The following is a 14,375-nucleotide window of genomic DNA, read 5'->3' on the forward strand; positions in this document are numbered from 1 at the left end:
TAACCCTTAGAAGTGAAATACGTTCTTTGACAGTATAATTGCCCTTGTTCTGTTTCTGTTTTCCTACCACAGTGAAAAAATCTTTTCAAGATTTAAGATTACACTATTTATACTAATGTGCTCTTGTTGGAGATAAAGGACATGGACAAATACCTTCTTACTCCATCAAATAAGCAGAAAATGAGTTCAACTGTGGCACTTTCATGAGATGAATAGTTCTTTTGTTTATTAGAGGCTCTGTAATTAATTTGAATTTTAAAATGGGAGTATGATCTAATGAGAAAGTCCAGTGACAAAGCCGCATTTGAAAGGTTGATTATGAGATACCACACCTATCCATATCCTTTATTTATATTCTGCATTTCTACATGGTCACTGCTTATGTATAGAAAAAGGGAAGGAGCATCTTTCTCTCTTCTCTAAGGGAGTAATTACTCATTCTTTATTTGCCTTTGTATTTACTTGACTTGAATAACATACTGAAAACTGGCAGGAAGAAAAATCCATAAAAGGCCTGGAATTGTGAACACCTGTCACCATGAATAAACTTATAAGAGCAGCCTGTGAATGAAATAAGATGAATTCGATATAGCAAATGTAAATCCAGAGTAATACAGCTGTCAATATTCCTTATGAAACAAGAAGTCAGAATAAATTTTAGTTTGTTTCTGTGCTTAAAATAATCTGGATTTTATAAACTTTGCTTTTTTGAAATTGTTCAAAATACATATCAGTGTTAATCAGTTGATTTTCAAGTCATGTTATTAAAATTTGCAGATGGAGCCATTGTAGATCTATGACTAAGGCATCAACATTCAACATGAAATATATGCTATCATGTTTACACCCCAGGTCATATAAAGAATGACAGCTGCAATAGTAGTTTGTCTGATTTAAGTCCTGTGGTGAAATTTAGCTTCATACTTTCCTGTAGTAATGAGAGGAAAACCAAAAACAACCATCCTAAGTGTTATTGTGTACTCATACTGTACCTTCAATTGAGCCTTTGGGTTTTGTTTTAGAGATTTCCTTGCAAATGTAGAATTTATTATTTATAATAGTAAAAAATATTAGAGGTTTTATGGGGTCTAAATAAGATACACGGTTATTCATTTAGATCAAGTAATAATTATGATGGACATAGAAAGACGGCAGTTTCTTTCTTCTCTCCCTGCACCTTAGGGATAAATGGAGATTGATTAAAAATGTTAAGATTGTTGATTTAATCTTTAATTTCAGTGTATGAATGTTTGAATTGATGAAATGCAGTGAGTACACTGAATACAATACAAAACATTACTGAAAGTCCTGAATCAGAGAAGAATAAAACACATGGTTTTATTTTTTCAAATAGGTATGTGTTAGGGAGGTAATTAGAATAATTTATGATTTTCATACATAAGGGTTTATGGTTGGTTAGTTTTAATGTGGCAGACCATTTTCATGTACATCATTAGCGCAATCAGTGTGATGAATTTATCCAGCAACAGTGTACCTCTAAAAAATGAGCCTAAAATTAAATGTCTAATAACTTTGTAAAATTGGTTTTTAATAAAGCCCTCTTTCTTTTTTTATATATAAATATCCTAAACAGTGGAAATTATAATAAAGATATGTACTAAATTGCAGTGTGCCTTTGTTCTGAATCTTAGACATTCATAAATATCTGAGCATTCAAAATAATACAGTTATTATTAGCTTTTTTAACAAAAAAACATAATCAGGATTGTCAGAAACTTAGCTAAATATATATATATATGTATATATATATATAATTCTTAATTGGGTATGCTGTGTTTTTCTACCATAAGTTATCATTTATCAATAACCTTTTAATCATATACGTCTATAAAGATCTTCTGAATGTGGAGCTTGGGATTTCTTTTTTTTTTTTTTTAAAGATTTTATTTATTTATTTGACAGACAGAGATCACAAGTAGGCAGAGAGGCAAGCAGGGGTGAGGTGGGGAGGTAAGCAGGCTCCATCCCAGGACCCTGGGATCATGCCTGGAGCCGAAGGCAGAGGCTTTAACCCACTAAGCCACCCCAGGTGCCCCAGAGCTTGGGATTTTTAAGAATTAAAAAATTTAAAGACCCAAACCTCCATGGAAAGAGCTAAATCCTTTTGTCAATCAGTTAGCTAACATTGATTCTCAGTCTATAACTGTTGTATTTTATGGGAGATATAAAAATTTTCAAAAATTATTTTTTTTACAATGTTAAAGTAATATATGCTCAGTAAAGTAGGAAACTATAGGAATAAAAATTATCCTGTCTCCCCACCTTTTATGTTACAGTTCCTTTTAAAATTTTTATTAACATGATTATAATCCAAATATATAAATTTCTATTGTATATTTTTATTATAAGTTCTTATAAATAGAATTGTTAACTTCTAAAGTTTAAAAAAGTGATCTATTCATAGGATAATTCTAGTGTGGGGAAACTGGTCTTTATTCTGGAATACATACATAAAAGCCAGCAGAATATTTTCTTAATTTTTATAAGTTTTATAGCTGTAATAGATTTCCTTTCTTGGTTTTTGTTGAACATGTTTCTTTTTAAAGTTTCCACCCCTTACATCTTTGCCTCTTAGAATGAGTGTGTGTGTGTGTGTGTGTGTGTGTGTGTGTGTGTATGAGAGATCGTGAGATCTTTGTGTCGTTCACTGTGCATGAATGTTGTCAGTTAGTTATCCCACGAGGGTAGTATACTCTTAAGCATTTCAGATATTTTAAATTTTTATCTGTGTTGTCTTTGAATCTCTTAGATCTCTTTCCATGATGTTACTATGCTTATGTGAGTTGTAGCAGGGAGGCTGTTTTTGTTTGTTGTATATTTCTTTTCTTTCAGAAATTACAGATGTTTATAATTAGCTTCAAACACTGCCTAAATGGCAGTTGGAAGATAACTGCCTTCGGCTGACGTGGTCTTTCCCTTTACTTCGGGAGGAGAGTTACAACTGATCTGGAAGAAAGGGCTTACCATAGGCAGTCAGATCACCAGAGTAGTTCCGAACACTCCTCCTGGCTTCATCTGAAATTTTGAGTAAGTGGACAAGAACTAGGAGACAAAGGCTTATTGGATTTTACTCTTCATTTTTTAACTTTTCCCTCCAGAAGCAGACTTCTGAATGGGATGAGAAATCTGAAGAGAGCCAAATGCTGTTGTCCAGGAAAGTTTGAGCTCTTAGTGTCCCAAATAAAGCAGATCCTATGGGCAAGCAGATTACCCATCCAACCTGGATATAGTCTCATACCTCATTTATCAATTTAGCAGAGATCTTTTGGAGAGTTTGGGGGTACATCATTTTCGAAGGCCCATATTTTCCAACATTTAGTAATAAGTTCTACTAACTTGATTTTGCACCAGAAGAGCATCTCACTCCACTTAGAACCTCCAGTTTTACATCACAGTACTTTTTGAATAAGGCTTTGAAATTAACATCTTTTTCTGGAGGTGATGGTTCCATTTAGTGGAATTTCCAGTTTTCTCTTTGTCTCAAGTATAAAGTGATTTTTAAAAATTCTCTTTTCTAATCCAGTAACTTGAATGAGACCAATTTCATTTTTAAATCTTTTTCAAAAGTTTGTCATCATTGCCTACCTTAAATTTGTAAATATGTTAGAGAAGGATAAATACTATCAAAACAGAAAATTTAGTACATCCTCAAATGTTACACTCAGGTAGGTTCACCTGGAGTCTTACTCTCTTCTTACCAGAGTATTAATTTAGATGATCTTTCACCTTTATTTTAGCCAACGATGCGAAATCATAACTTCGGATTTCTTATGTATTAGAGCTCTGCCTTGTGTGACTTACCCTGGTTACTTTGGACAGCACAAATTTCCAGCTGAAGTTGAACTTAGTAAAGCTCATTGGAAACTTTTTAAAGTGTGTGCTCTAACAGTAGTGTTGTTAAAAAAACAATGTATTAAGTTATGAAGTCTATTTTTTTTATTGGCAAGATATCCTATGAAAGAAGGGATGTTCTCTTGCCAAATAAAACTATTCCTTTTCATACAGAATTGAATTGGATTCCACTTTCATTCACCTAAAAACAAACTTTAATGTCCTCTATGAAAAGAAGCACTTTGTATACTTTTTCTATCAGTTAAGAGTCTTCAGTTATACATTCAAATGAAATTGATGTCCCAATTACTTTTGAAGATGACTCTAATGAATTGGATATCAAATTTTCAGTGAAAAATTACCACTGTAAAGAACCCTATAAGAAGCAATGTGGAGAAACATATGTTAGGCATTTTGTGGCACTTCAAGTCTGAGGTAGTTAGTTTAAGTTGGAGATACAATGAAGCACCAGTGTTGCAACATATAAGTACGGGAGTCCACATAGTTCTTGTAAAGTAGAATAAATTGCCAGACTACTTCAAATTCAAAATTGCCAAAGTAGTATAATGTGAATACAAAGAAAAAATTTAATGCCCTATATTTATTCTCTATACAAGTATTTGTTAAAGTCTCCTTATGTATTGGACACCCTTCTAGATCTTAAGGTTACAGGCCTGAAGAGAGCAGTCAAGATTCCTGCTCCTCTCATGAAATTATAACTGTGGTGACATTTTCTAATCTGATGACTAGAGGATAAATCAAGAGCTCTGTTAGAGGCCAACCCTGTCATGTCAGAGCTTCACAGTCTCCTTCCTGTTGATTGATTGCTACACACAAAGCTCAGAGGAACTGTAAGAATCAAAGGAGACATAAGATATGCCCAGTCATCCAGAAAGATAAAGATTCCTAGGTATTAAATGACATTGAAGCATTGACACAGTACAGCTTGTGGGATATCTGAATCCGTATACCAGTGAGCTGTTAAAAATTGCATCTCACCACGTCCGCTGGACGGTATGTAGTTCTGTAGTGATCTGTTCCGACCATGAAAATCTCTGAGCTGCAGCAGTACCCTGTGGCCCAGGGCCTGGATTCTGGAACCAAGTAAACCAGAATTCAGTTCCAGCTTTTGCCTTTGCCAGCTTTATAATCTATTGTGCTTGTCTGACCTTAGTTTCCAGACTCTAAAATGGAGATAACTGCACGACTTAACAAAATAACAGTAATCTTGGTGGTTTAAAATAACTAAATTAATTAACTAATTACCTCAGGTGAGGTAATATATATATGATTATTAGCATAATGTATAGTAAGGACTTGCTATATTTCATTATTCTATGGATACCAGCTGCTGCTAGTTCTTGGTCACTACTATATAAATTTTATGTTCCTCATTTGTCTCCTTTTTATCAGGATAAAAGCACCTATGAATCTTACCCCTTTTTTAACCCTTTAAACATTAGAATACTTGAAAAACACTACAACCATTTCCACACATTAGTAGGTGAGCAATAGAAACAATAAAAAACCTCAGTAATTTGGACTGCTCTGAGATTCATAATATATTAGAAGAAATGGTAAAATGTTTAAAAGAAATTATTTTCAAGTATGGATAGCATCATGATCAGTAAATTTTGCTCAGCAGAGATTCTGCTGGAAATATGTTAAAGAGACTTATAACTGTCGCTTACATTATTTCTGACCCACCTCTGGCCTTTCTTCTAGAATGTATTAGATAGGTTAATTAATCAGTGTACATAATTGCGTCATAAGCATAATTCTGTCTTTTGTCCAGACTTTTAATTGAACCAGTTCATGACAGTAGTTCACATCTCTTAAGGGTAATATTTTATTTGATGTTATGTCACAGGGTTATACTCTCTTTTCCTGCCCTGTCTGAGCTGTGCGAATAGCATATCCTGTGGTTAACAATCAAAATAGCTCATTTGCTTGGGAGGAGACAAAGGTATGGGGGATTCAGTAAGGGCTAATTCCTCATCAGATTTCATGACAATGAGATTTGATTTTTTTTTTTTAACAGCAATTTGCCTCCCAGAATAGGCCAAATATCACTTCATCACTGTTAAATGTGTTTATTCTATTATATATATATGAAATCATTGAGCTTTGAGGTAATGAATTTCTACTACATCTTACCATGAAGCTTACTTGAGTGCCTTGTTTTTCCTGGGCCATAGCCCTCAAATCTCTCATGTTTAAAGTGAATTAGAAAAGGTTTTATCCCTAACCTTTAAGCAGGTAACTCTAGGAAAGTTATATATTTATTGACTACATCTTTGTCTAAAGATTGTTTGGTTTAAAATTGTCTGTTTCTTAAATAATTGAGAAATGCTGGCATTTACCATTTTAGGATTACCTGCCTAAATTTTACTGTTTTTAAAAATAAGCTTAATTGTTTAATATGTTTATAAACCTTTCCTCTTTCTCCATTATCTCCTGACTATTCAAATTATCTGATCTATAAAGCCAGCTATTTGTTGTCCAATAGATTGACTTGCCTGAGAGCATTCTTACTCTTTATTTTTCATCTAGGTGAGTTTCATTTTTCTCTTACACTTCATGTTGCTAGCTTGAAAGAAAAAAAAACTCTTACCTCCATGAAATTCTAGTCTTCCAAGAATCAGATACTGATCAGATTTCCCCCCCCTGAACTGTGTGTTCTTACCCTGTATCCAGTTTCCTTAAATATATTTCCCATGAATATTAGCACCTTATATTGTTTGGGATTTAAAGCCTTCCATGTTCATGATTTATTCCTAATATCTGTGTTACCATATTTTGCTTTGATCTTTCAGAATTATTTTTGTTGTAGAAATTTGCTGCTTCAGAGCATTTAGATGATTTGCAAGTGTTAGCAATGTTCTCTGCATTACTGTAGTTTCCAGCCTGTTTTTGTAAGTGCTGGGACTGATCTAATAGGAAATGTGACTGTTAGTAGAGGGTAACCCTGACTCCACTGTCTTACAAGTTCTTACCTCTTGTGTTTCAGAGTTTGCGGTCACTTCTGTTTGGATTTATTTGTACCTAATAAACGAAGACCTATATATTCATCTTTTCTAATGCAAAAGGAACCCTTTTACCAATAACCATGCATTTTGATTGTTGTCTACAAGTTCTGCCAATTATCTGTAACAGTTTGTGCTTCTCTAAGAAAGTCCTCAGTAATAAGTAATTCCTGTATACTTCAATGAATAAGGAAAAAATTGTTTTTTATTTAACCACTGCCTCATGTTAAATGAGGCTAACATGTCTAACATACTAGCTAATGTACTTGATACTTCAGCCTGATTATTTGGTATTTCAGCCAAATTTTGGTCTTTGTGCAAAGGCCCTACATAGTGATTTCTAGCCCTGGTTTTGCTAGTGCTTCATTTATTTTGAAGGGTATCACAAATTATTTCAAGAGACACATTGATACCGAATATCTGTTTTGGAGGGAGAAGATAGGCTATTAACACTGAACCCTATGGACCCTGTTAACCTAAACAGAAATCATCCCTCCTGCGGTGTTGAGCAGCCTGTCTCAGCAGCGTCCAGCATCCAGGGATACTGAAGACATTTTTGAGGTCCCGTGGGAAATGTGTGACTGACACCATAGGAGGAAACATCATGGTATAGTGAAAAGCCCTGGAACTAGAAGTTGAAGAAACCACTTTTCTGACCACATGTATCAGTATGACCCCGAGCAAGACACTCAGCTGTTACCTAATTACCAGGGTTGCTGTGAGGACCGGGTGGGTAAGACACTTAACCTGGTCCTCCACTGCTTCACGTGCTAGCGGTGCATGCTTACACAGACAGTAACTTTCCTACAGGTCTAAAATCTGGAGTTTTTTCCTTAGATAATTTATAATGATGTTTTGGAAAATATAAATTTTCCATATAGGGCACTTATAAAGACAAATAATTAGGAAATTGCAGTCAAAGGCATGACATTTATAGACTTTACAGCATGATGGCAGATGATGGTTGATAAATTGTCATATTGTCTCTCATTTGCTCCCATTTTTCCTTGGGACTTAGTTCCAGAGTTTTAGCGTCTGCTTACAGTGCTATTCTTATTCCCTCTCTACCTGTTTGTAATGGAGACCGGCAAAATTTTGCTGTATAGGGAGTTATTTTTGACATTTATTCAAATCTATCCATTCTGATAACAATGTAGTTCATTGTATGTTTCAAAGTAGACGACTACGACCATAATGTCTAGTCATCTTTCAAGTGCTGCATTTAAGGTTTTTGGTGAACTTCAAAAAACATGCTTGAATGACTTTTTTTTCTAAGATTTTTAGCTCTTGTTCCTATCAGTACTACTGTGACTATTGACATTGGTTTAATTGCTTATATGCAGAGGTTAGGTTTTATTTAAGTTGTATCTGAAAAGTGGAAGACGATGAGAAGCAGGGTCCTCTTTAATGCCCATATTTAAAACAATATTGAAATAGAAGTTAGGTATTTGGAGGTAAACCATAGCTTTTAAGCTGTTTGAAGATTGTGATCTATTAATGGGGCATATGGACCCTTAACTCCTGGTGGTAGTGATGTTCTTGGGGAGATCAGCATTTGTACTCTTGATGTTTTTTGGCTTGGTTATGTAGAACAAAAGAAAATAAGCTGGGCGCCTGTGTGGCTCAGTGGGTTAAGCCGCTGCCTTCGGCTCAGGTCATGATCTCAGGGTCCTGGGATCGAGTCCCGCATCAGGCTCTCTGCTCAGCGGGGAGCCTGCTTTCCTCTCTCTCTCTCTGCCTGCCTGTCTGTCTACTTTTGATGTCTCTCTGTCAAATAAATAAATAAAATCTAAAAGAAAAAACAACAAAAAAAACCCCAAAACTTTAAAAAAAAATTTAAAAAAAAGAAAAGAAGCTTTAAGCTAATTTCTTTACAAATACAAAAAATAACTGAAAGAAAAAGTTGTAAATTTAAAAATGAAACTTGACTTCTTCCCCCACTATTATCATTTTCAAGCCCAGGGATAAGCGCTATTAGATTAGTGTGTAACCACCAACCTCCACAGAAATTTCCCAGGGATATATAAGTATACACGAATGTGTTTCTAGTCCTCCACCATTAATTCCCAGTAGTTTAATTTCTTTTCACTGAATATGTCTGCATATCTTTGATATCAGTATGCACATCGCCCTTTCTTTTCATGACTACATAATGTCCCATTGTATGGCTAAGCTATACTTTATTACAGTCCCTCTTAATGAAAATTTAGATATTTTTAACATAGTATTACTGTGAAGACTTCTGTGTGTATATCTTGGCATACTTTTGCACAAAATAAAAGCAGTTGAATTCTTGACTTAATGAGTACTTTTAGTTGATTTGCATTTTCTTGATTTTGCATTAAGTTGAACATTTTCTCATGTGATTATTGGTCAGATTTTGTGTTTTGCTGAACTACCTGTTTGTAAGCTTGTGACACATTTTCCTATTGGTTTACTCAGTTTTCTTCTGTTAATTTATTCATATTTCTCTGTGTTATGAAATTAGCTCCCTATCTCTGTATTGACAGATATTTTCCCAATTCTTTGATTTTTATGTTGTTACTTACTTTATATCTGATTATTTGCTTACTGTTCTACTATATAGTGTTTAATTTCCATGTACATAACTTTTTTTTACATTGTGGTATGGGCTTTGCATTTTATATTTAAGGCTTTCTCATTTAATATTATTTAAAATGTTACTTTTTCTAGTAATTCTATAGTTTCATTTTGTATGCTTAAATCAATGATCCTCGTGGAATCCATGTGGTATAGAGAGAAGTAGAGACCCAGGTATTGCGAACAAGTTGCTTGAAACGCCATTTATTAAAACATGCTTTTCCACACTAATTTAAAATGCAATCTTGATTTTGTATATTCCTGTTTTGGGATATATAGGATTTTACAAAGTCCTAGTATGCATTTGGGTCAATTTCTGTAATCTGTACTGTTGCTGTTGACGTATCTCTCTATATAACTTCTAGTAGCACCAAACTGTTCCACTGCTGTAGCTTGTAAATTGTGTTCCTGTCTGCTGGGATAGTTCTCTTTTCATTCATCTTATACGTTTTTTTGGATATTATCACCTTTTTTTCTAGATTAATTTTAGTGTAATTTTGTCAAAATATTTCCATCTCTTGCCCCCAGAACAAACTAACACAACCATCTTGTGACCATATCGGGGGGTGTAAAAATTGGGGCTGGAAAGGGAATGACATTGTTAATGAAATTTTCTATCTAACAATATGGTAGAGATTTCCATTTTTAAATTTTCCATTTTTCCCCTCAGTAGTGTTATAGCTTTTATCACATAAATTCTGCATGCTATTTGTTAAACTTAGGCATAAATGTTGATCTTTTTTATTACTCTTTAAACAATTTTTTCCTTCCATCTCTCAATTTGATATTATGTTTATAAGATAAAGTTACTGGGTTTATGTACTTAGGCTTTCTAAACAATACTATCATCTGCAAAAATTCTACTTTTCCTCTGCAATTTTGATACTTCTTTCTCTTCATAATTTATATTTTCTTAAAACATGGCCCACTTCACCTAGTTTTTCAGATTTATTTGCATAGATTATTATCTAATAACTTATTAATTTCTTTTGAATCTGTGCTTATATCCCCTTTTTGTTTGTAACTCAAGGAATTTGTGTTTACGTCCTTACCTCCTACAGCAAATAGTAAAAATACTCTTTTTTGAGTAGTATTATCTTTGAAGTTAGAAAATTCTTCCATGCAGTGAATCTGTATGCCTCATCCTGTTGTTGTAGTCACTGCTTTTTTTTTTTTTTTTTTTTAACTTTGTCTCCAATAAAATGAAAATTACTCTGGTAGCTTTTTCTACTAAGATTATTATGAAGTTACTTGTTAGCGTCTTCTAAGCTAAATAATTTTGGTTTTGCATATAGCCTCATGGAACACAGTTTTCTAAAATCTTTATATCTCTTCTGGAATTTTTTCAGGAGCCTTAACATTTTGGCTAAATTCTTAACTTACTTCCTGTTGAGGGATCTGAGTCACAATTACATTGTTTGCCTTTAAAAGATAGTAGTCTAGCATACTATACATTTTTAGCCAAAGTAACTCCATCCTCAGAGCAAGTAGTATTTAGTGCAGAACTAAAAATGGTAATTGTATTTTTTTTATATATTATGTATAGTATTTGGGAAAAAGAATTGTTGACAATGTCATGGATAGATAGTGTCTTTCAGCAGTCTTGAAAATAAAGGCTGTTGAATAAGGTAATTAGGTCCTCGGGTTCCAAGTTTGTCCAGAAACACTCTGCTCCTTATTTTGTTTTTAAGATTTTATTTATTTATTTGACAGAGATCACAAGTAGACAGAGAGGCAGGCAGAGAGAGAGGAAGAAGCAGGCTTCCTGCCAAGCAGAGAGCCCAATGCAGGGCTCAATCCCAGGACCCTGGGATCATGACCTGAGCCGAAGGCAGAGGCTTTAACCCACTGAGCCACCCGGGACCTAATTTTTGAATGAATTATGAGATTGGCAAAGAAAAGCATGTTTGTAAGGCAGATAGGAAAATTCCAGGGAAGATGCAAGATGGGGCTAATACTAAATTATGTTATACATACATGTAAATATGTGTTAGCATGTGTTTTTGTACATTTTTATCCTGGAAAAAATGAATATGCTAATTTAATAGTAACTTTAATAGGTTCAATTTAAACTTTGTAGGTAATAACAATATCTTCTAAAAATCCAGCATTAACGATTGAAATAGCTGCAATTGAGTCATCTTGAGTAAAGCAGTGCAAAAAGGTGCTTTTAAAAAGGAGGCAGCAATAATTTTGTGAATACTCAATTTTATGATATATTTACTGTGTAAGTATGTTAATAATTTGTCCCCCACTGAGAAATGGCTTCTAGAGGATCACAGTGCATTACTTGCATTAGAATAGAAATAATAATGAAATTTTCTCTCTCTCACCTTTTTTTAGGTCATGGAAAATGGAAGATTTGCAAAATATAAGTATTTTACCCATGTCATGATCAATAAAACAGATATGCTAATGATAACTAAAAGGTAACTTTCTTTCTGGAATGTAATTTGTTGAGAGGTTAACTGAGAAGCCACTCGTGAAGAGAAGCAGTTGACATTCGTCATTTGTTGCAGATAGTCACACTGATTCCTGCTAACTCTGGTCCTCTTGCTCTACAAGCCTTGTAGCAAAAACCTTCCATAAATTCATATTTAGCTTTGTACAGATAAATGCACAGCCATGCACAAACAATTTAATATTTTTTCAACTAATTTGAATAATACAGAAATTCCCATGAAACTATCTTCACACTACCATTTTTTCCCCTCTGAAAAAGTACATAATTTCAGATTACCCAGAAGTCCTCTTGTGATATCTTTTCATTAGCATGCGTAGAAACTCATGTAAGTACATACACCATTGGAGACAGATCAGTTCTTACATGGATACTCCCAAAGATAGCCAAATCCTCGAGTAGACTGTAGACAGTAGAGCTACGTGCAAAAATACACAGCCTCAGAGGGCCTAGTGTTTGCAAGTCATTGTTAAACTGAGGAAAAGAATGAGCTGGTGCAGGATTAACATGGGGAGTTCTGGATGGATATAGCAAAGAGCGAAATTGTAGAGGTGCCTGGGTGGCTCAGCTGCCTTCGGCTCAGGTCATGATCTCGGTGTCCTGGGATCGATGCAGGGCTCTTTGCTCAGTGGGAGCCTGCTTCTCTCTCTCTCTCTCTCTCTCTTTCTCTCTCAATCTGCCTGACTCTCCGCCTACTTGTGATCTCTCTCTCTGTTATATAAATAAAAATCTTAAAAAAAAAAAGAGCAAAATTGTGCTTGAGAGACAGAGGTTATGGCTGAATAGAAAGGAGTAGTCAATAAGCCTGTGTGGTTTTGTTCACTATTGAAAAGGAGAAGTTATATTAACATCTTGTTAGTTCAAGCTCACTGTTGAACTTAACAGTCATTTCTTTTTTTTTTTTTTAAGATATTATTTATTTATTTGACAGAGATCACAAGTCGGCAGAGAGGCAGGCAGAGAGAGAGGGGGAAGCTGGCTCCCTGCTGAGCAGAGAGCCCGATGTGGGGCTCGATCCCAGGACCCTGGGATCATGACCTGAGCTGAAGGCAGAGGCTTTAACCCACTGAGCCACCCAGGCACCCCTTAGCAGTCATTTCTAATGTTTTTCATTCTAATCATTTCTGAGTCTAAAATTTGCAACACTATCTAATTTTCTTATTTAAAAAGTAACACAGAGTAAAGAATTTACACAGCATTAGAAGATAAATAGGTAAAGTGAGTCTTCATTTCATCCCAGGTACCAGTCCCTCTTTTCCCTGTCCCAGAGGCAACCACTTGTTTCCTTCTAGAAATAGTCTCTGCATATAAAAGCATCACACATGTGTATCTTAATGTAAATGGAAATCTGTCAATGTACCATTCTGTGCTTTGCTTTAATTTTTTGCTTTAGATCAATGTTGATAGCAGCATATGAACATCTTCCTTAATTTTAAAGGACAACTTAGCATTCATTTAGAAGTATGTACTGTATTTTACATGTAAGTTGTTAATAAGCTTTTATAATTAGGGGCAGAGCTTCAGCGGCCATGTTTGTTCATAGTGATTTTCATTCATGTTTCTATTAACCCTCTCTCCCATTGATGACATGAAGTGTGATTCATCACAGTTGAACAAGAGCCAGTTGCAAAATTTAATAGTTTACAATTCAGTTTCTAGCATTTGAAAACTGACCTTCTCAACATTGTAGACCTCTTTAAAGGAAGTTCTATAAACCTTTATGAAAGTGAGAGAAGTGAGTGGGTTGTAGTTGACTAAAAGGTAGTATTCATACTTAGCATTTCTTTTCTTTCCAAGTTTCAGATTTGAGGATTAAAGGGTCTTTGAATTGGGGGAGGGGGCGCAGAGTGCTTCGTGCCTGCTATAAGATTAGCCTGAGATTTTTCACATGGTTGAAGATATGTGGGAGGACCCATAGGTTTGTTCAAACAGTCCCTGTAATCTAGGATTGGTGAAAGAGGGGGCCTGAGACAAAAGGTTGAAGTGAGAGATATAAGTCCTAATTAGCTTGTTCCTGCCAGGAGCCAGCTCTGTAATGTAATCCCTTAACTTAAAGTATGTATTTCTTAAAAAAAAAAAAAAAAAAAAAAATCTGGTTGTACCTAGAATTGATGTTTCAACCAGAAAGAAGAGCTGGGAAAGTAAAGGCCTTTGAAGAAAGGATTAAATAGAATTATTATAGACAATGCATTTTTTTCCTCTCAAGGTGGGAAAGTAATTTTAAAAGGCTTTTTTGAGGTAGGTTGATAAGCTTATTGCATGGAGCCTTGGAAGCATTCTAAAGCATTAATTACCTGAAAGTTCTCCAAGATATTAGCTAATAATAGGTTCTGCAAATTTTTTTCCGTTGTGTATAAAGTGCCTTACATATTTGACTCTAGAAGTACATTCATCTTTTTAAAATTTCATTTTATTTTTTCAGTGTTCCAAGATTC

The 14,375-nt window shown here is 34.5% G+C and overlaps 1 protein-coding gene across 4 annotated transcripts in view; it reads left to right on the forward strand.

Moving 5' to 3' along the window:
* Positions 1 to 14,375, forward strand: part of VPS13A (vacuolar protein sorting 13 homolog A) — a 236,902-nt gene that overhangs the window by 217,027 nt on the left and 5,500 nt on the right. For all 4 annotated transcript variants that reach the window (XM_082694455.1, XM_082694452.1, XM_082694453.1 and 1 more), the window contains exon 69: positions 11,823 to 11,908. In XM_082694455.1, coding sequence (XP_082550581.1) covers positions 11,823 to 11,908 — 86 coding nt within the window. The remainder of the gene's footprint in view (positions 1 to 11,822; positions 11,909 to 14,375) is intronic.

This window comes from Mustela nivalis (assembly GCF_964662115.1).
Source record: "Mustela nivalis genome assembly, chromosome: 13".
NCBI lineage: Eukaryota > Metazoa > Chordata > Mammalia > Carnivora > Mustelidae > Mustela > Mustela nivalis.